Source organism: Callorhinus ursinus, unplaced genomic scaffold, assembly GCF_003265705.2.
Source record: "Callorhinus ursinus isolate GAN/ISIS: 27379988/994484 unplaced genomic scaffold, GSC_fseal_2.0 scaffold10, whole genome shotgun sequence".
In the NCBI taxonomy this organism is placed as follows: Eukaryota; Metazoa; Chordata; class Mammalia; order Carnivora; family Otariidae; genus Callorhinus; species Callorhinus ursinus.
Genome location: NW_027397072.1, coordinates 78,005,523 through 78,026,369, shown reverse-complemented (window position 1 = coordinate 78,026,369; position 20,847 = coordinate 78,005,523). Strand labels below are relative to the sequence as shown.

The 20,847-nt window shown below is 38.3% G+C and overlaps 1 protein-coding gene across 11 annotated transcripts in view; it reads right to left on the bottom strand.

Annotated features, from left to right (window-relative positions):
- The window catches only part of VWA3B (von Willebrand factor A domain containing 3B), a 246,473-nt gene that overhangs the window by 56,029 nt on the left and 169,597 nt on the right, over positions 1 to 20,847 (bottom strand). For all 11 annotated transcript variants that reach the window (XR_012379855.1, XR_012379857.1, XR_012379860.1 and 8 more), the window contains 3 exons: positions 12,321 to 12,437; positions 10,620 to 10,707; positions 10,381 to 10,528 (listed from right to left, as the gene is read on the bottom strand). Coding sequence is in view for 3 of the 11 variants with exons in the window: in XM_073897813.1 (XP_073753914.1) it covers positions 10,381 to 10,528; positions 10,620 to 10,707; positions 12,321 to 12,437 (353 nt within the window). In the remaining 8 variants the exon portion in view is untranslated. The remainder of the gene's footprint in view (positions 1 to 10,380; positions 10,529 to 10,619; positions 10,708 to 12,320; positions 12,438 to 20,847) is intronic.

The window sequence follows — 20,847 nt, the reverse complement described above, 5'->3', positions numbered from 1 at the left end:
AGAGTCAGAAGACTAGAATGTTCTAAAGAACAGAGCCCTCACTACTCTTCCAGTTTTTCTTTCTTGGGAATCACTCCATATTTTTTTCTCGCTGAGCCCCACATGGCTTAGTCCTATCTACCTGACTTTGAAAATAGCCTTGGATCCACCCCCATTGTTGCCACCTGGGTGACAGTCATCCAGGCTTTGCCCCCTGACTGACTCTTACCCTTCCCAGCCTCAAACCTCTCCAAGTATTCTGCACATTGCTGTGAAGCCCAAACTTGATCTTCTGCTAAAAACCCTTTGCTTGTCCTCAGGATGACATTCCAACTTCTTAATCAATCGAGGCACTTCCTTTACTAGTGCTAACACCTTCCTCCAGTCACACAAAACATTCTTTAGAATAACAAACTTTCTTGGACCCTTAAACTCCCCCTCCAGCTCCCCCACTGCTTAGGACATCCCTCCCAACCTCCTCACCTCATAACTCCTTTTCTGTCCCGGGTCTTAACTCTCACAGCCAAGTGTGAAGCCTTCTTTAACAAATGAAACTGGCTTAGGGGCCTCTCCTGCATCTTCACTCTGCACCTCCCACTTGTCACATTTAACCAGGACTTTTTTTAATTGCTATTTCCTCCATGAGATGGTAAATTGTGTTCAGGTAGAAACATTGGTTGTCTTATTTGGCTATACTATAGAGATCAGCTCAGGGACTGCATATGGTAGGCATGTGATATTTGTTGAATATTTTTAGAATAAAAGCCAATATTTATTGAGTGCCTGCTGAGTATGGACTATTATATGCATTACTTCTTTTAATCCCATAACAATCTCAGAGTAGGTATATTATTATTATATAAATTACTATATTTACTTCTTCAGAATATGAACCAGTGAAGAGAGGACAGGTTGAATAAGATTTTATGTCTGCATATTATTTTGAGGGTTTTCAAAACATTTCTACACTTATAGAACAAATGCTTATCAACAAATATTATATAGAGTTCCTCTTAGGAAAAAGGTTGTCCTTGGGGCTGTAACTAGTAGAAATGTAAAATTTATTTGGAAGGTTAGTTGATTTCATCTGTCAAAATTTTAAACATGCACACCCTTTGGGTCCAGCAACGTCACTTCATAGAATCTACCCCAAAAGAGGCTTGTACATGTGCCCAAAAATCTGTGTGCGAAGAAATCTGTTACAGGATTGTTTGTGATATGGAAAAGAAGGATACAATGTAAATGTTCATTAAGAATGGGAAGGAACTGGGGATGAAAAGTACAGCACAAGAAATATAATGAACAGTACTATAATAGCACTGGATGGTGACAGAGGATGTTACACTTGTGGTAAGCACAGCATAACTTATAGAGTTGTCGGAATCACTGTGTTGTACACATAAAACTAATGTAATATGGTGTGCCAACTATACTTCAATTAAGAAATAAAATAATGAGGAAGAACCTTGAAACTAGTAAGAATGAGACAGACCCATATCTACACATGTGTAAAAGTCTCTAACAGCTTAATTTTTTTTAAAGTAGGCTCCACACCCAGCATGGAGCCCAACATGGGGCCTGAACTCATGACCCCGAGAGTAAGACCTGAGCTGAGATCAAGAGTCGGATACTTAACTGACTGAGCCACCCAAGTGCCCCTAAGACCTTAATTTTTAAAAGATAATTTTTATAAAATAAACAATAAATTATAAAAGATAAAAATGGCAAATCCATATGGTATCACCTCATTTATGTTTATTAAAATTGTTATGCATATGTGTATAAATATATGTTACATATACATATGTATATATATGAGCATGTGTATAGAAAAAGAATTGGAGAGACTCTTTTTTCCATTGGATATTTTTTCCTGATTTGTCAAAGATTATTTGATCATAGAGTTGAGGGTCCATATCTGAGCTCTCTATTCTGTTCCATTGGTCTATGTGTTTGTTTTTGTGCCAATACCACGTTGTCTTGGTGATCACAGCTTTGTAATATAGCTTGAAGTCCAGGCAACGTGATGCCCCCAGCTTTGTTTTTCTTTTTCATCATTCCCTTGGCGATTTGGGGTCTTTTCTGGTTCCATACAAATTTTAGGATTTTTTTGTTCCAGCACTTTGAAAAATGCCAATGGTATTTTAATAGGGATGGCACTGAAAGTGTAAATTGCTCTGGGGAGGACAGACATTTTAACAATGTTTATTCTTCCAATCCATGAGCATGGAATATTTTTCCATCTTTTTGTGTCTTCCTCAATTTCTTTCATAAGTGTTCTGTAGTTTCTAGAGTATAGATCCTTTATCTCTTTAGTTAGGTTTATTCCTAGGTATCTTATGGTTTTGGTGCTATTGTGAATGGAACTGATTCCTTAATTTCTCTTTCTACATTTGCATTGTTAGTGTATAGAAAAGCAACTGATTTCTGTGCACTGATTTTGTATCCTGCCACATTGCTGAATATAAGTTCTAGTAATTTGGGGGTGGAGTCTTTTGGGTTTTCCACATAAAGTATCATGTTATCTGCAAAGAGGGAGAGTTTGACTTCTTTGACAATCTGGATGCCTTTTATTTCTTTTTGTTGCCTGGTTGCTGAGGCTAGGACTTCTAGCACTATGTTGAACAACAGTGGTGAGAGTGGGCATCCTTGTCGTGTTCCTGATCTTAAGGGAAAAGCTCTCCAATGGAAAAAAGACAATCTCTTCAATAAGTGGTGCTCGGAAAATTGGACAGCTACATATAGAAGAATGAAACTGGACCATTCCCTTACACCATACACAAAGATAAACTCTAAATGGATGAAAGACCTCAATGTGAGACAGGAATCCATCAAAATCCTAGAGGAGAACATAGGCCGTAACCTCTTCAACATCGGCCACAGTAACTTCTTTCAAGATACATCTCCAAAGGCAAGTGAAACAAAAGCAAAAATGAACTTTTGGGATTTCATCAAGATAAAAAGCTTCTGCACAGCAAAGGAAACAGTCAACAAATCTAAGAGGCAGCCCATGGAATGGGAGAAGATATTTGCAAATGACATTACATATAAAGGGCTGATATCTAAGATCTATAAAGAACCTCTCAAACTCTACACTCAAAAAACTAATAACCCAGTCAAAAAATGGGCAGAAGACATGGACAGACAGTTCTCCAAAAAAGACATACAAATGGCTAACAGACACATGAAAAAATGTTCATCATCACTAGCCATCAGGGAAATCCAAATCAAAACCACAATGAGATACCACCTTACATCAGTTAGAATGGCAAAAATTTACAAAACAGGAAACAACAAATGTTGGTAAGGATGTGGAGAAAGGGGAACCCTCTTACACTGTTGGTGGGAATGCAAGCTGGTACAGCCACTTTCGAAAACAGTATGGAGGTTCCTCCAATTGCACTAATAGGTATTTACTCCAAAGATACAGACATAGTGAAAAGAAGGGGCACATGCACCCCAGTGTTCGTGGCAGCAATGTCCACACTAGCCAAACTGTGGAAGGAGCCGAGATGCCCTTCAACAGATGAATGGATAAAGAAGATGTGGTACATATACACAATGGAATATTATTCAGCCTTCAAAAACAATGAATACCCACCATTTGCATCGACATAGATGGAGCTGGAGGGGATTATGTTAAGTGAAGTAAGTCAAGCAGAGAAAGACAGTTATGATATGGTTTCACTCATATGTGGAACATAAGCAATAGCACAGAGGACCATAGGGGAAGGGAGGGAAATCCAAAGGGGGAGAAATTGGAGGGGAAGATGAACCATGAGAGACTATGTATCCCGAGAAACAATCTGGGGGTTTCAGAGGGGAGGGGGGGTAACAGGGTGATGGGTATTGAGGAGGGCATGTGTTGTGATGAGCACTAGGTGTTATACTTAACTAATGAATCACTGAACACTACATCAAAAACTAATTATGTACTATACAGTGGCTAACTGAACATAATAAAAAAAAAATTGCAAAGATAGTCACCAAACTGTCCAGAGTTTCCTTTGTAGATGAGAGTGGCTGAGAGAAAAGCTTCCACGTTTTCCTTTAAAGACTTCCACATGGCATTCCATACTGAGAATGTATTCATATATTACTTAGCAAATAAAAATAAACCAATAATTAATTAAAAATTAGGTTCCCTTTATATTTCACCATTTTATCGTTTGTTATAGGTCTGGTTTTCTTAACCTTTTTTTGTCAGTATAACATTAATAATATATTCAGTTAAAAGTAGTACAACAAAAACTAGAAAGTACATAAACAAAACCCCCAAATCTCTAATAATCTCCTAACTCAGATAAACACTACTAACATTTTGGTAAAAGAGAAAAGGAGGGAGAAAGAGTGCTATGTCTACATCATACATATATGTAACCAAATTTATGTACTATATATGTGGAGCTTTGTACCTGATTTTTTCATTTAGCATTAATTATATCTAGAGCTAGTGTATAAGAAAGCAACTGATTTTTGTGCATTGATTTTGTATCCTCCCACATTACTGAATTGCTCTATGAGTTCTAGTAATTTGGGGATGGAGCCTTTCGGATTTTTCACATAAAGTATCATGTCATCTGCGAAGAGGGAGAGTTTGATTTCTTCTTTGCCAATCTGAATACCTTTTATTTCTTTTTGTTGTCTGATTGATGTTGCTAGGATTTCTAGTACTGTGTTGGAACAATAGTGGTGAGAATGAGCATCCTTGTCGTGTTCCTTATCTTAAGGGAAACGCTCTCAGCTTTTCCCCACTGAGGATGATATTCGCTGTGGGTTTTTCATAGATGGATTTTATGAACTTGAGGAATGTTCCCTCTATCCCTATACTCTGAAGAGTTTTAATCAGGAAAGGATGTTGTATTTTGTCAAATGCTTTTTCCGCATCAATTGAAAGGACCATATGGTTCTTCTCTCTCCTATTAATGTGTTCCATCACATTGATTGATTTGCAAATGTTGAACCACCCTTGCATCCTGGGGATAAATCCGACTTGGTTGTGGTGGATGATCCTTTTAATGTATTGTTGGATCCTATTAGCTAGGATTTTGTTGAGAATTTTGGAATCCATATTCATCAGGGATATCGGTCTGAAATTCTCCTTTTTGATGGGGTCTTTGCCTGGTTTGGGGATTAAGGTAATGCTGGCCTCATAGAGTGAGTCTGGAAGCTTTCCTTCTGTTTCTATTTTTTGAAACAGCTTCAGGAGAATAGTTATTGTTTCTTGTAGAATGTTTGGAAGAATCCCCCCCAGGAATCCATCAGGCAAAATCAATGCACAGAAATCAGTTGCTTTCTTATACACTAACAATGCAACTATAGAAAGAGAAATTAGAGAATCGATTCCATTTACAATAGCACCAAAAACCATAAGGTACCTCAGAATAAACCTAACCAAAGAGGTAAAGGATCTATACTCTAGGAACTACAGAACACTCATGAAAGAAATTGAAGAAGACACGAAAAGTTGGAAAAACATTCCATGTTCATGGATCAGAAGAATAAACATTGTTAAAATGTCTATGCTGCCCACAGCAATCTATACCTTCAACGCCATCCTGATCAAAATTCCAATGACATTTTTCAAAGTGCTGGAACAAACAATCCTAAAATTTGTATGGAATCAGAAAAGACCCTGAATCGCCAAGGAAATGTTGAAAAAGAAAAACAAAGCTGGGGGCATCATGTTGCCTGATTTTAAGCTATATAAAAAGCTGTGATCACCAAGACAGCATGGTACTGGCACAAAAACAGACGTATAGACCAAATGGAACAGAATAGAGAGCCCAGATATGGACTCTCAACTCTGTGATCAAATAATCTTCGACAAAGCAGGAAAAAATATGCAATGGAAAAAAGACAGTCTCTTCAATAAATGGTGCTGGGAAAATTGGACAGCTATATACAGAAGAATGAAACTCGACCATTCTCTAACACCATACACAAAGATAAACTCTAAATGGATGAAAGACCTCAATGTGAGACAGGAATCCATCAAAATCCTAGAGGAGAACATAGGCAGTAACCTCTTCGACATTGGCACAGTAACTTCTTTCAAGATACATTTCCAAAGGCAAGTGAAACAAAAGCAAAAATGAACTTTTGGGATTTCATCAAGATAAAAAGCTTCTGCACAGCAAAGGAAACAATCAACAAAACTAAGAGGCAACCCATAAAATGGGAGAAGATATTTGCAAATGACACTACAGACAAAGCACTGATAACCAAGATCTATAAAGAACTTCTCCAACTCAACACCCAACAAACAAATAATCACGTTAAAAAATGGGCAGAAGACATGAACAGACACTTCTTCGAAGAAAACATACAAATGGCTAACAGACACCTGAAAAAATGTTCATCATCACTAGCCATCAGGGGAAATACAAAACAAAACCACAATGAGATACCACCTTACACCAGTTAGAATGGCAAAAATTAACAAAACAGGAAACAACAAATGTTGGAAAGGTTGTGGAAAAGGGGAACCCTCTTACACTGTTGGTGGGAATGCAAGTTGGTACAGCCAGTTTGGAAAACAGTGTGGAGGTTCCTCAAAAAATTAGAAATAGAGCTACCTTATGACCCAGCAATTGCACTCCTGGGTATTTACCCCAAAGACAAAGATGTAGTGAAAAGAAGGGCCAAATGCACTCCAATGTTCATAGCAGCAATGTCCGTAATAGCCAAACTGTGGAAAGAGCCGAGATGCCCTTCAACAGACAAATGGATAAAGAAGATGTGGTCCATATATACAATAGAATCTTACTCAGCCATCAGAAAGGATGAATACCCAACTTTTAGATCAACATGGATGAGACTGTAGGAGATTATGCTAAGTGAAATAAGTCAAGCAGAGAAAGTCAATTATCATATGGTTTCACTTATTTGTGGAACATAAGGAACAGCATGGAGGACATTAGGAGAAGGAAGGGAAAAATGAAGGGGGGGAAATCGGAGGGGGAGAAGAACCATGAGAGACTATGGACTCCGAGAAACAAAGTGAGGGTTTTAGAGGGGAGGGAGGTGGGGGGATGGATTAGCCTGGTGATGGGTATTAAGGAGGGCACGTATTGCATGGAGCACTCGGTGTTATATGAAAACAACGAATCATGGAACACTACATCAAAAACTAATGATGTACTGGGACGCCTGGGTGGCTCAGTCAGTTAAGTGTCTGTCTTCAGCTCAGGTCATGATCCCAGGGTCCTGGGATCGAGTCCCACATCGGGTTCCTTGCTCAGCAAGGGGCCTGCTTCTCCCTCTGCCTGCCTCTGTCTCTCTGATAAATAAATAAAATACTGTATGGTGACTAACATAATAAAATTAAATTTAAAAAAATTACATCGAGAGCTTTTCCCTATGTCTTCCTTATTCTTCAGAAACATGACATTTAATGAAAGTATGACCCTCCATGATACAGGTATACCCTGTAGACGTTTAAGATATCTTCAGCATTCTCATTGTTAGATATAAGGCAGCACTAACCATTCTTTGAATAGATGTATCAGTATTTCTGATTATGGAATATCTACATACGGATTCACTGGAGAAAAGGCTGTATGCTCTTAACACCTCTGAGTGTACTGCCAAGGATGCACCAATTCATACTCCCACCAGCAGAATATAAAAGTTCTCCTTTCATCCTAATTTTGCCATCACTGTTCATTGGTATTTGTGTTTGTTTGTTTATTAGTATTTTTTAACCTTACAAATTTGACGGTGGTGGTGGGGTAGTTGTCTAACTGGTTTTTCAGTTTGCACTTTTTCTCAACGCATATATTTGGTTACCCGATAAGAAATATTTTTGTATGGGGTTTTGATAAATTTTTAATTTATCTCCCTAGATTTTCCAATGAGGTATTTACCATTTTTTTATTCTTTTATGGTATGGGCACGTGTACATGTATGTTGTTCTGTGAACAATGATTTATACACACACACACTGGTTTATGTGGATGCACACACAAAAACATATTTAAGACATTACTCTTGTAACTCTTTGTTGTATATGTTACAAATATTTTTCTGAGCTCTGCCTTCATTTTATTTGTATGTTTTTATGCAATATAACATTTTTCTGTATTCGATCTATAAATTTTTCCCTTGTGGTTTCTTCCTTGATTTTATGTTTGTACTACCCTACCCTATCATGTTTGTTTTTTGAGAAATTTACTTTTCCATGTTTCAGGCTATTGGAAGGCTTAGAAGGAGACATGAGAAGCACAAGAAAATTCTACTTCTCAGTAGAGTTCACTAAAGACATCTAATTCCAAATAAAACTGAAGAGTATTAATAAAATAAATGCACAGAATAGGAAAAGCTGCCACCAAACTTCCTAGAAGAAATCAATCAATGTTCAGTTTCTCTCTGCTCCTTCTGGAGAAGTCAAGTTCAAGTGATACATCGTTATCCAGCCAATCAGGTTAGAGTTCACTGGAGATACAAATAGAACCTGCCAGTCACAAGGTCTCAGTCAGACAAAGAACCACTCGCTGTGAGGCACAGTCATGAGGAATATAGCATCAATCACACACAACTTCCAGAGCAAAAATCACTGGTTGTGCCAAACCAGGGCGCATGTTGAACTCCATGAGTGTAATGTCTTCAATGTGACTAAGAGAAAAAATTCACCAACTCCTCTGCTTTTTGCAAATACATCAAGACCAGTTAGATAAAGTCCCCACCCTTTTTTTTTTTTTTTTAGATTTTATTTATTTATTTGACAGAGAGAGACACAGCCAGAGAGGGAACACAAGCAGGGGGAGTGGGAGAGGGAGAAGCAGGCTTCCCACTGATCAGGGAGCCCGATGCAGGGCTTGATCCCAGGACCCTGAGATCATAACCTGAGCTGAAGGCAGATGCCCAACGACTGAGCCACCCAGGCACCCCGATAAAGGCTTTAAAAAAAAAAAGATTTCTGCCTTTAGGGGCACCTGGGTGGCTCAGTCGTTAAGCGTCTGCCTTCGGCTTAGGTCATGATCCCAGGGTCCTAGGATCGAGCCCCGCATTGGGCTCCCTGCTGCGCAGGAAGCCTGCTTCTCCCTCTCCCACTCCCCCTGCTTGTGTTCCCTCTCTTGCTGTGTCTCTCTCTGCCAAATAAATAAATAAAATCTTTAAAAAAAAAAAAAAAGATTTCCTGCCTTTGATTTCTTTCAATTTTTTATTATGGAAAATCAAAACTATGTAAAAAAGCAGACAGTAGAATGAGCTTCCCGATTCAATATTCTTATTATGCAAATTTAACAGTTATCAACTCATGGCCAATCTTCTTTTATCTATTCCTCTCCTCCCCCAACAACTGCCACCCTCCCAGTGACTGGGAAGCAAATTCCAAACACCCTACATTACTTCTGTAACCATCTCAGAATGAGATGAGTTCTTTTAAGGATAGTATTTCCATTTAGTGACTATAAAGCCTGGTATGTTTCTATTTAAATCATTAGCTGCCACTGTATTTGCCCAGAAGCACTGGGGTTTGATCTTCATATCCTTGTTCTTTGTGTGTTCCTCATTCTTAACAGTCTGGCTACTCCACTGAATCCGTTCTTGCTAAGGACAAGGACCTTCTAGTTGCCCAGTTCAAGGGAAACTTTTCAGTATTTACTTGGCCTTCCTCCACATTTAACCCTCCCATGCTCTGCTTTTTCCCCTTCTAGGCTATGACTGTCACTCTCTTATGGTTCTTTGGCTCTGGTTCATTCTCTGTCTCTGTCTCTCTCTCTCTCTGCATCTCTCTTGCTCCCTCCCTCTTTCCGTCTCTGACTTTTTCCTTTGGAGACTTTTATGATGGAAAAGATGCCACTGGGGTTGCCTGGGTGGCTCAGTCAGCTAAGGGGTCCAACTCCTGGTTTCAACTCAGGTCCTGATCTCATGGACCCATGAGATCAAGCCTCATGTTGGGCCCGGAGCTCAGCCAGAAGTCTGCTTGAGAATCTCTCCCTCTGCCCTCCCCCCACTTATGTAGGCATGCATGTGTTCTCTCTCTCAATAAGTAAATCTTAAAAAGGAAAGAAAAGATGCCACTATATTTAAGAAGAGAAGGTAAGCAAAGGGAGGACATAGCTCTCACAAGTTCTCCCCTGGTCCTCTGATACTGGATAATGTTCACTCATGACTCATGACTCTGAGATTTTCAAACATGTTTGCAGCTCGACACTGCCACCCACCAGCAACCAGCTGTGAATGGCCAGCCCAACAAAGACCAATCTCTTCTCAGCTTAAAAACAAAACTTCGTAAGAGTTTTTATCTCTCCTTTTTACTAACTTTACAAATAATTTTCTTTTCAATGGCTGAAATACATTTCTGTTACAACTGTACAAGACCAAAGTGGACTACATTTTATTTGAACCGGTAATGAAAAATACGTCAGGCAGGGACAGATAGAAAATCAGTCTTACCTCATCAAAGACCTTGGAAACAACATGCTTGTCCAGAATGGGAACATAGGTGGGGATGTGAGGGACCGCTGTCACGGACAAGGCATCCATGACAGTGAGTTTCTTGGCAACCAAGCCATGGGTCTTGAGCCACTTTTCTGAAGACATACTTGAAGAAATAAGAACACAGACTATGATGCTTTAAAACTTGTAATAAACAAAAACACAACAAAACTCCCTGGTAAAATTAAAGTACTCACTCTTGGTCATGAACCTGTTTTCCTTCTCGACTCACTCTTCCTAATGATTTGCCATCTAGGTACTCATTTCTCAGCAGGATGCTTATTTCTGTGGAAGGAGAAAATGATGGTTGTATAATTTCCTAATATATGGGTTTTTTTTATCAAAAATGCAGAAGGATTGCGCTTATCTTTTAGTTCGGTTGTGACTGATGATTAACAAATGGACCATATTTCAGAGAATCCTGACTGTCATAGTGGGTACTCTGGCAAGATTCATTTGCAATTACACTAAAGACCAATGCATAGATGAATATGGCCCTATCATTGTTTTGCTTATCAACTTCATCCCATATCCATTGAGATCCCTCTCCATGGAAAAATGAGACATTCATTCTCTCATTCCCCAGAAAACACATTTTTAAAAATGTTAAATTTGAGAATGCCATTAACCAATGATTGTTCAATGTTGGCTTCATTAGACCCCCCCAAATTATACAAAAGAATCTTGATTGACATTTTAGTTTCCGATAGTTTGCTTTGTGGTTCCTCCACTCTGTATGGAAAGCCAAAATCCCTATTAGACCCTGTTTAGTTGTAGATACACATTTTCAAAACAATGTTTGGGATTTTTAATATATATATCCTTATATAAACTTGGACTTACAAGTGGAAAGAAATATTTGCTAGTTGAATTGGCAGCATCTAGGAGGGGTGTTTGGGAGTGAGTTGGTTAAATATCTAAGAAATCATACTCTACTCATCATATGCTAAGCCCTTTAAGAACCATGCATATAGCAGACCTAGGACTATGACAGGTTAACTGAAACAGAGGAAAAGACATCACAACAATCAGCACTAAAGAACATAAGGTTAGATTCAGCTATGATGGAGTGTACACTTGTCACTCAGTCACTTCCTCCTACGTAGGGGACTGATTGTGCGTATCTGTGTCATTAGTTTCATCTACTAGTTATCAACTATTTGAAATACAGGAAAAAGTCCTACAGGAATTAAACTCTTAGAAATTTACTATTTTAAGAAGAAGGATTTTATTATTATAATAAAATTGGAGTGGAAAATCATATTTTCAGGAGCCTGGGTGGCTCAGTTGGTTAAGCAACTGCTTTCGGCCCAGGTCATGATCCTGGAGTCCCGGGATCGAGTCCCACATCAGGCTCCCTGCTCGGCGGGGAGTCTGCTTCTCCCTCTGACCCTCTTCCCTCTCGTGCTCTCTATCTCTCATTCTCTCTCTCTCAAATAAATAAATAAAATCTTTAAAAAAAAAAAAAAAAAAGAAAATCATATTTTCCTCTCACTTAGCCCCCAAAAGGCTGACAATATGGACCAGAGAGGGGCTCATCAGATGTTGCCACCACCTGTGAATGAAGGGAAGAAAATAAACCAACTCTGAAGTATTAGATTTTCAAGTTCAAACCACGGAGTGGCAGCAAGCACTACAGTAGCACCATAGTTATGTGAGCCATTTGTATATTAAACGTCCAGGCACAGTAATTGCAAATCTCAGTCTAAGAAAATCCAGTTCACTATAGCAGGCAGACATGATTTACAAGGAGTCCCTGAATAGGAAGCAAACCTAACCCACTTAAAAATGATTTGTTTCCCCCAAAATGTATCTACACCCAGCTTTTTAGGAGCAGACACACTGGGCAAAGGGAGGCCGGCCTGCGCTTCCTGATACAGAGACTCTCTCTGGCTTGCCTCTGTCACTTGGAGTGTTCCAGCTGCTGGAAGTGGAAAGGCCATCTGTCCTCTTGCTGCAAGCTGAGCTCTTGAGGCTGGACATCTGGTTTCTGAGCAGGCTGGTTTTGGTTGATTCTGTTGGTATCAAAGGGAAAGGGGTTAAAGGAATTGGGACAAAAGGAGATTCTTTATTAGATGCACCTATTTTCTTGGATCCTTAAAAAAAGAATGCAGCTTCCAAATCTCAGAGGACAGTTCTGCCACCAACTAAATGCTGCAGTAAAGGCTTGTTCCACTTATCTGAGCTCATGCTCTGCCCCTCTTTGAGAGAGATCTACTTCCAACCTCATTCAAGTTGTTGGCAGAACTCATTTCCTTGCAGCTACAGGACTGAGGTCCCTCTATCCTTGCTGGCTGTCAGGGGGCCTCTCAGCTCCCTAAGCAACCACATTACTATCCATGTAGCCTCTTCACCTTCAAGCCAGCAATGGCACACTGAATTCCCCTCATGCTTCAAGTTTCTCTTTCTTTTCTGTCACCAGCTAGAAAAAGCTTCTCCTTTGAAGAGCTCATGTATCCTGGACTCTCCTAGACAACCTTGGCTTAAGGTCAACATAACATAATCCTAGGAGTGATGCTTCACCATATTTACAGATTGCAGTCCTTTAACTAGCAAATAGATACTTATCAAATATTGACATTTAATCTGTGTGTTATATAGAAGGTAAGGAGCTTGTACCAAGACATCTTGATTATTTTTTATATGTGATTACAGAAACCACATTAATTGTAAATGTGTTCTGTACTTCACAGTTTGGAGGCACAAGTACCAAGGCTTTATGTAGTATTCATGAATGAGATGTGTCCTTGTTTTCAACAAGAAGGCACTTAGCCTCTTCTATAAGAAACTAGATAATTAGACTGAAGATGAGCTAATAATCTATAAATTATCTATCTTTTTCACAGAAAGTTAACATCAGTGGTCTCTGTACATAGAGATAGGACTATGCTAAGTGTTATTCATTATTTTTCTAGGCAACAACAGGGTAATTCCTGCCTTGGTTGCCTTTGTAACCAGGAATTAAGAAGGATAAACTTCGTTGGGAGCTGTGTCTGTGAGTAAAAGAGATAAATGATCCACATAGGAGAGCTGAATTCTGGCAGGCCACCTTGACCAAAATCGTTAGGCAAAACAACAGGTGTGCCAAAATGAAAATAAAATTTAGCTCCAAAAGTCTCCAAACATAAAAAACTGTACTATTCCCAAACCCTGAAAATAATGAATAAAAACATATTTATCTGGCAGTGGATTCAGGCACTTAATTACTCCCCATGTTCTGTAGTCAGTCACTAAATTTCATTACTCTTCTATGTTAAAAATTGAAACAGAATAAAAATTCAGGACAGGGATGCCTATCAATAGCAACAATCTCAAATCTAAGTGAAATGGTGGAGGTGACAAAAGGCCATTAAAATGTTTAGGACAAGTAGCAAGTAGCATTTCTAGCAAAACTCAGGCTTACTGGAATGGGCAGGCAGGCTATACAAGTGGCCTGGTATGGGCATGAGCCTAAGACATTCCTCCCTTGTACAGAGATACCAGAACAAGTAGACAGATCATGCAAGATTGATCCAGCTATGGCAAGTGGCCTACACCAGGAAGCCCCTCAGCCTCTGTAGGTTCAAGGCTCTCCTCCCTTACCTAGAGACATGAAAAAACTCAAAAGATAGTAGTGGGGAAGCTACCAAAATTTTTCCCCACTGAGAGACATCTAGCCTCCTGGCCTGAGGAAACTCCTGCTGCTCCCTTAGACAGCACCAGCAAGGACCAGTTGAAGCCCCACTAACACCCAGCAAACCAAGCACCAAAATAATATCACAAAGGCTGTGAAAATTAAATTACCATTGGAACCACAGTCCACAGAAGCAGGTCGAGGTCTATGTGCTAACTTTAAACAGGGCAACTAGTTCCTAAAATAAAAGATCTGAATAGGATCCAGAGTCCCTTACATAATAGACAAAATGTTCAGGATACTATAAAAAATTACCCATCATAGCAAGAACCATGAAAATCACACCTTAAATGAGAAAGACAATCAAATGATGCCAACAGAATGAATGATGAATCAGAAGTTGGGATTATCTGATAAGGATTTCAAAGAAGCTGTCATAAAAATGCTTCAACAATTAATTACAAATTCTCTTGAAACAAATGAACAAACAGAAAATTTCAGCTAAGAAACAGAAGTTATAAAAATTTCCAAGTGGAAATTGTAGAACTAAAAAATAAAATAACAAATAAACTTGTTGGATGGGCTCAATAGTAGAGCAGAGATGGCAGAGGATAGTATCAGAGAACTTGAAGACAGAACAATAGAATTCAGCCAATTTTAACAACAGAAAAAAAATGACAAAAGATAAACAGAGACTCAGGATAAACTATTACCCTGTAGGATAATAACAAAATATCCAACATTCATATCATCCAGGTCTCAAAAGGACAGGGAGACAGAAAGTAGAACAGAGACTTTTTGAAGAAATAGATGAAAACTTTCCAAATTTGGTGAAAGACACAATGTACAGATTCAAGAAGCTGAACAAACACCAAACAGAATAAACCCAAGAAAATCTATGCCATGATGCATTACAGTTAAACATTTGAATATAAGAGACAAAGGAAAAAATCTTGAAAGTAGCCAGAGAGAAAAGACATATTACCTAAGGAAACACCAGTTTGAATGACAGAAAATTTCACATTTAAAACGTAGGAGGCCCCAAAGAGAGGCTTCACTATTTTTCAACCACAAAAAAGGGAAGAACAATTGACTGCAAATACTGAATGTAAAATTGTCCAATTGTCCTTCAGGAATTAAGAGAAAATAAAACCATTCTTACACATGGTAAAAAACAAAACAAAACCAACTGTGGCTAGCAGATCAATCCTTAGAAATGACTGAAACAGACATTGTAACACCACCTGATACTCCGGATAATGGTATTTAAACCTGGGGAATATAAAGAAATCTGAAATTTTCTAAATTGAAGTAAGATTTCCACACTCACACAAAGTCAACAAAATGTTGACACCAGTAGACTTTTACAAGTCACTTATGTATGCTGTCCATACCCAAAGAAACAATTAAAAAATCATACAAAGAGAGAAATTTTTTAAAAACTAAAAGTAAACCAAGACAGAATTATAAAAAATGTTTAAGTAACCTGAAGGAAGGCAAGAAAAAAGAAAGAGGAAAAAGACCAATGAAAACAAATAGAAAATAATAAAATAACAGAAGTGCTAACATATCAATTATTACTTTAAATATAAATGGTCTAATACTACTAATCAAAAAATATATTGGCAGAGTGGATAAAAGAACAATATCAAACTATATCCTACTTCTAGGAAATTTACTTTCTTTAAAAAAAGATTTATTTATTTGAGAGTGAGAGCACACGCTTGCATGAGCACAGGTGCGGAGAGGCAAAGAAAGAGGGAGAGAAAGTCTTAAGCAGACTCTGAGCTGCGTGTGAAGCCCAACAACAGGGCTCAATCCCATGACCCTAGATCCTGACAGAGCCAAAACCAACAGTTGGACGCTCAACCAACTATGCCAATCAGGTGCCCCAAGAAATTTACTTTAAGTACAACACTGACAGATTGAAAGTAAAAGGATGGGTATTAAGCCATGTTGTGATGAGCACTGGGTGTTATATGCAACTAATGAATCGTTGAACACTACATCAAAAACTAATGATGTACTATATGTTGCCTAACTGAACATAATAAAAGAAAGTAAAAGGATGGAAAAAGACATACCATGAAAATATTAATAAAAAACTGCCATGGCTAATATTAATACCTGATAAAATAGAATTCACAGCAAAGAAAATTTATATAATAAAGGGATCAATCTACCAGAAAAGCATAGATCTTAAATGGGCACATATAAACCAGTCTTAAAATATATGAAGTTAAATAAAACTGATAGAGCTCAAAGGAAAAAGAGACAAAGCAACAAATATAGTTAAGGGCCTCATAACTTCCCTCTCAAAAACTGAAAGAACTACTAGACACAAAATCGGCAGGGACAGAAAACACACAGTCAACCAGCAGTATCCAACAACATAGACAGAACACTCCCCCCAGTAATAGCAGAATACACATATCTTTCTAGTGCCCACAAAACATATCTTCATATCTTTATGAAGATAGACTATCTATTAGTCATTAAAACAGATCCCAACTAATTTAAAAGAACTGAAATCATACAGAGTGTGTTCTCTGACCATTGTGGAATCAAACTAGAGAGTGATTACAGAAAGACAACAGGAAAAACTCTGAACATGTGGAATTAAATAACACATTTATAAATAATCCATGGGTTAAAGAGGAAGGCTTAAAGGAAAGAAACATGCTTAGAACTGAATGAAAACAAAAACACAACAAATTAAAATATGTGAGACGCAGTTAAAACAGTGCTGGGAGAGAAATTTTTTCACTAAATGCTTATGTTGGAAATGAGGAAGTATCTCAAATCAATGATAAGTTCCTAACTCAAATCAGAAAAAGAATAAATTAGATAAGAACAAAATAAAACTAAAGCAGGCAGAAGGGAGGAAACAATAAAGAGCAGAAATCGATGAAATTGAAAATAAAACATTAGAGATAATCAATTAGATAAAACTGCTTTTTGGGGGGGTACCAATAAATCTGATTAAACCTCTAGCAAGACTGAAAAAGAGAGAATGAGAGAGAGAGAAAATGAGAGAGAGAGAGAGAGAAAGAGAGGACAGAGCATTAATATCAGAAACAATATAGGGGACATCACTATAGATCTTGCAGTCATTAAAAAGGTAATAAAGGAATACAATAAATAACTTTGCAATGAGAGATTTGACAATTTAGGAAAATAGACCACATCCTAAAAAACTACCAACTGCCAAAATTCAACCAAGATAAAATAAACATTAATAGCCCTAAAACAATGTTTTAGAATTGAATTCTTAATAAAGAAGCCCTGGGGAAAAATCTCCAGGCCCAAATGGCTCCATGATAATTTTACCAAATCTTCAAAAAAGAATTATACCAATTTATTCCAAGAACAAAAGAGGAGGGACAACTTCTCAACTCATCTGAGGAGGATAGTATTTAAAAAAAAAATTTTTTTATTAACATATAATGTATTATTTGTTTCAGGGGTACAGGTCTATGATTCATTAGTCTTACAAAATTCACAGTGCTCACCATAGCACATACCCTCCCCAGTGTTCAGCACCCTGCCACCCCATCCCTTGAGGAGGATAGCATTAACTGGATACCAAAACCAGACAAAAACAGTGTTAAGAATTGAATCACTATGTTGTACACTTGAAACTAATATAATATTATATGTCAACTGTACTCAAATTTTAAAAAAATTTAAATAACTATGATAAAAAAGAAAAACAAACAAAACAATAGAAACAGACTAATAAATACAGAGAATAATCTGGTGGTCGCTAGAGGGGAAGGGTGTAGGGAAGGAAGGGAATAAGGGAAGAGGATTAAAAGGTATAAACTTCCAGTTATAAAATAAATAAGACAAGTGATATAATGTGTAGCATAGGGAATATGGTTACTAATAAGTAACAACTTCGTATGGTGAGATAATAGCTAGATTTATTGCGGTCACTTTGTGATGTATATAAATGTGAAATCACTATGTTGTACACCTAAAACTAATATGGTATTATATATCAACTACACATCAATTTAAAAAATGTGGAAACGGGCACCTGGGTGGCTCAGTCATGTTAAGCGCCTGCCTTCGGCTCAGGGCATGATCCGGGGTCCAGGGATCAAGTCCCACATCAGGCTACCTGCTCGGCAGGAAGTCTGCTTCTCCCTCTCCCACTCCCCGTTTGTGTTCCTCCTCTATCTCTGCCTCTGTCAAATAAATAAATATTTTTTATAAAGATTTATTTATTTGAGAGAGGGAAAATGAGAGATAGAGAGCACGAGAGGGAAGAGGGTCACAGGGAGATGCAGACTCCCTGCTGAGCAGGGAGCCCAATGTGGGACTTGATCCCAGGACTCCAGGGTCATGACCTGAGCCAAAGGCAGTCACTTAACCAACAGAGCCACCCAGGCGCCCATAAATAAAATATTTTTTAAAAATAAAAAAAATTAAGAATGTGGAAAAAAGAACTAAGAAAAACTACAGACCAATATCCTTTGTGTACTTAGAAGATATAAAAACCCACAATGGAGTATTAGCAAACCAAATCCAGCAAGGTACTAAAAGAGTTATACATGGAGAAAATATGGAAGTGGAAAATGTTCCAGACATACAAGGTTGATTAACATTTGAAAATCAATCAGTAATCCACATATCAATAGACTAAAGAAGAAAAATCATGTTATCAATTGATGCAGCAAAAGCATTTGATAAAATTCAGCAACCACCCATGATAAAAACTCTCAGAAAATTAAAAATGAGGGGAACATCCTTAACTTGATAAAGAATATCTACAGATAAAGAATATCTACAGTTAATATAATTCACAATAGTGAAAGACTGAATATCTTTTCCCCTAAGACTGGGGGAAAGGCCAGAATGCCCACTCTTATCAATCCCAGGTATCAGAGCGGGGAAGCCGGCTGCAGAGATGGAGCCGAGGCGTGGGCTCTCAGCTCAGGGCTGCCATAAACCATGATCCGCAGGACAGTCGGGCCACTGCTCTTCCAGCAGGGACCCAACAAGCGGCAGATCCGGGGAGACTCCCCTTCCTCCCCTGGGAGGAGCGGCGCGGGAGCGCACCGCAGGGATCTGCTGGGTTTGGAGACTCCACACGGGGTCGGGTGTCAGAGACAGAAACGGTCAGTCACAGGCTGGGTGAGCACGGAGTGCAGCCAGAGACCGGGGAGATGGGAGTGATTGACTGCTTTTCTCTGGGGGCTCATTGAGGAGTGGGGCCCTGATTTCTTGGCTCCTCCAGGGCAGAGATTGGGAGGCCGCCATTTTCACTCTCGGCCTCCAAGCTGTCCAGAAAGCTTTCAGGGAACAAAAGCTCCCAAGAGCAAACCCAAGCAGATTATTTAGCCCAGCCCGGCAAGGGCAGGGGAATTCTGCCTCCGGCAAAGACATTTGGGAACCACGACAACAGGCCCCTCCCCCAGAAGATCAGCAAGAACAGCCAGCCAAGACCAAGTTTACCATCAATGAGAATGGAAGAATTCCAGGGCTAGGGGAACACTACACATAGAATCCATGGGGCTTTTTTACCATGATTCTTTAGTCTTTCAAAGTTAATTTTTTTAACTGTCTCTCTTTTTTTTAATTTTTATTTTTCCCTTTTTCAACCAACATCTGATCAATCCCTTTTTTAAAAAAACATTTTTATTTTTCATTTTTAGAGTCATATCCTATCCCTTCATAGTAGTTACCCTTATTTTTGGCATATATATGTAAGTTGTTCTCTCTTTAAAATTTTGAGATACACATTCTTCTAACAGATCAAAATATACCCTAAATCTCTAGTGTATGGCTTTGTTCTAGTCTCCTGCCTGATCACATACTCTCCCTTTTTTTTCTTTTTTTAAAATCCTTTCTTTTTTCAAACAACTGATCAATTCCTTTTACAAATTTTTCTATAATTTTCATCTTTACATTCATATTCCATCCCTTTAACGTATTAACCCTTATTTTTGTACATATATAAGTTTTTCGTTCTTTAAAATTTTGGGAGGCACTTTCTTCTAACAGACCAAAATACACGCAAAATCTAGTGTGAGGCACTGATCTATGTACCAGCCTGATCATATTTGATCATATTCTTTTTTTTTCTTATTTTGTTCTGTTTTTGTTTATCTTTATCTTTGTTTTTTTCTTTTTCTTTTTTCTTTCTTACCCTTTCTTTTCCCCCAGTTTCAGGTCTTTTCTGATTTGTTTAGAGTATATTTTCTGAGGACGTTGTTACCCTGTTAGCATTTTGTTCTCTCATTCATCTATTCTCCTCTGGACAAAATGACAAGATGGAAAAAATCACCTCAACAAAAAGAACAAGAGGCAGTACCAACTGAGAGGGACCTATTCAATACAGACATTAGTATGATGTCGGAACTAGAGTTCAGAATGATGATTTTAAAGATACTAGCTGGGCTTGAGAAAAGCATGGAAGTTATTAGAGAAACCTTTCTGGAGAAATAAAAGAACTAAAATCTAACTAAGTCGAAATCAAAAAGGCTATTAATGAGGTGCAATCAAAAATTGGGGCGCTAACTGCTAGGATAAATGAGGCAGAAGAAAGAATCAGTGATATAGAAGACCAAATGATGGAAAATAAAGAAGCTGAGAAAAAAAGAGATAAACAACTACTGGATCACGAGGGCAGAATTCGAGAGATAAGCGATATGGTAAGACAAAACAACATTAGAATAATTGGGATCCCAGAAGAAGAAGAAAGAGAGAGAGGGGCAGAAGGTATATTGGAGCAAATTATAGCAGAGAACTTCCCTAATGTGGGGAAGGAAACAGGCATCAAAATCCAGGAGGCACAGAGAACG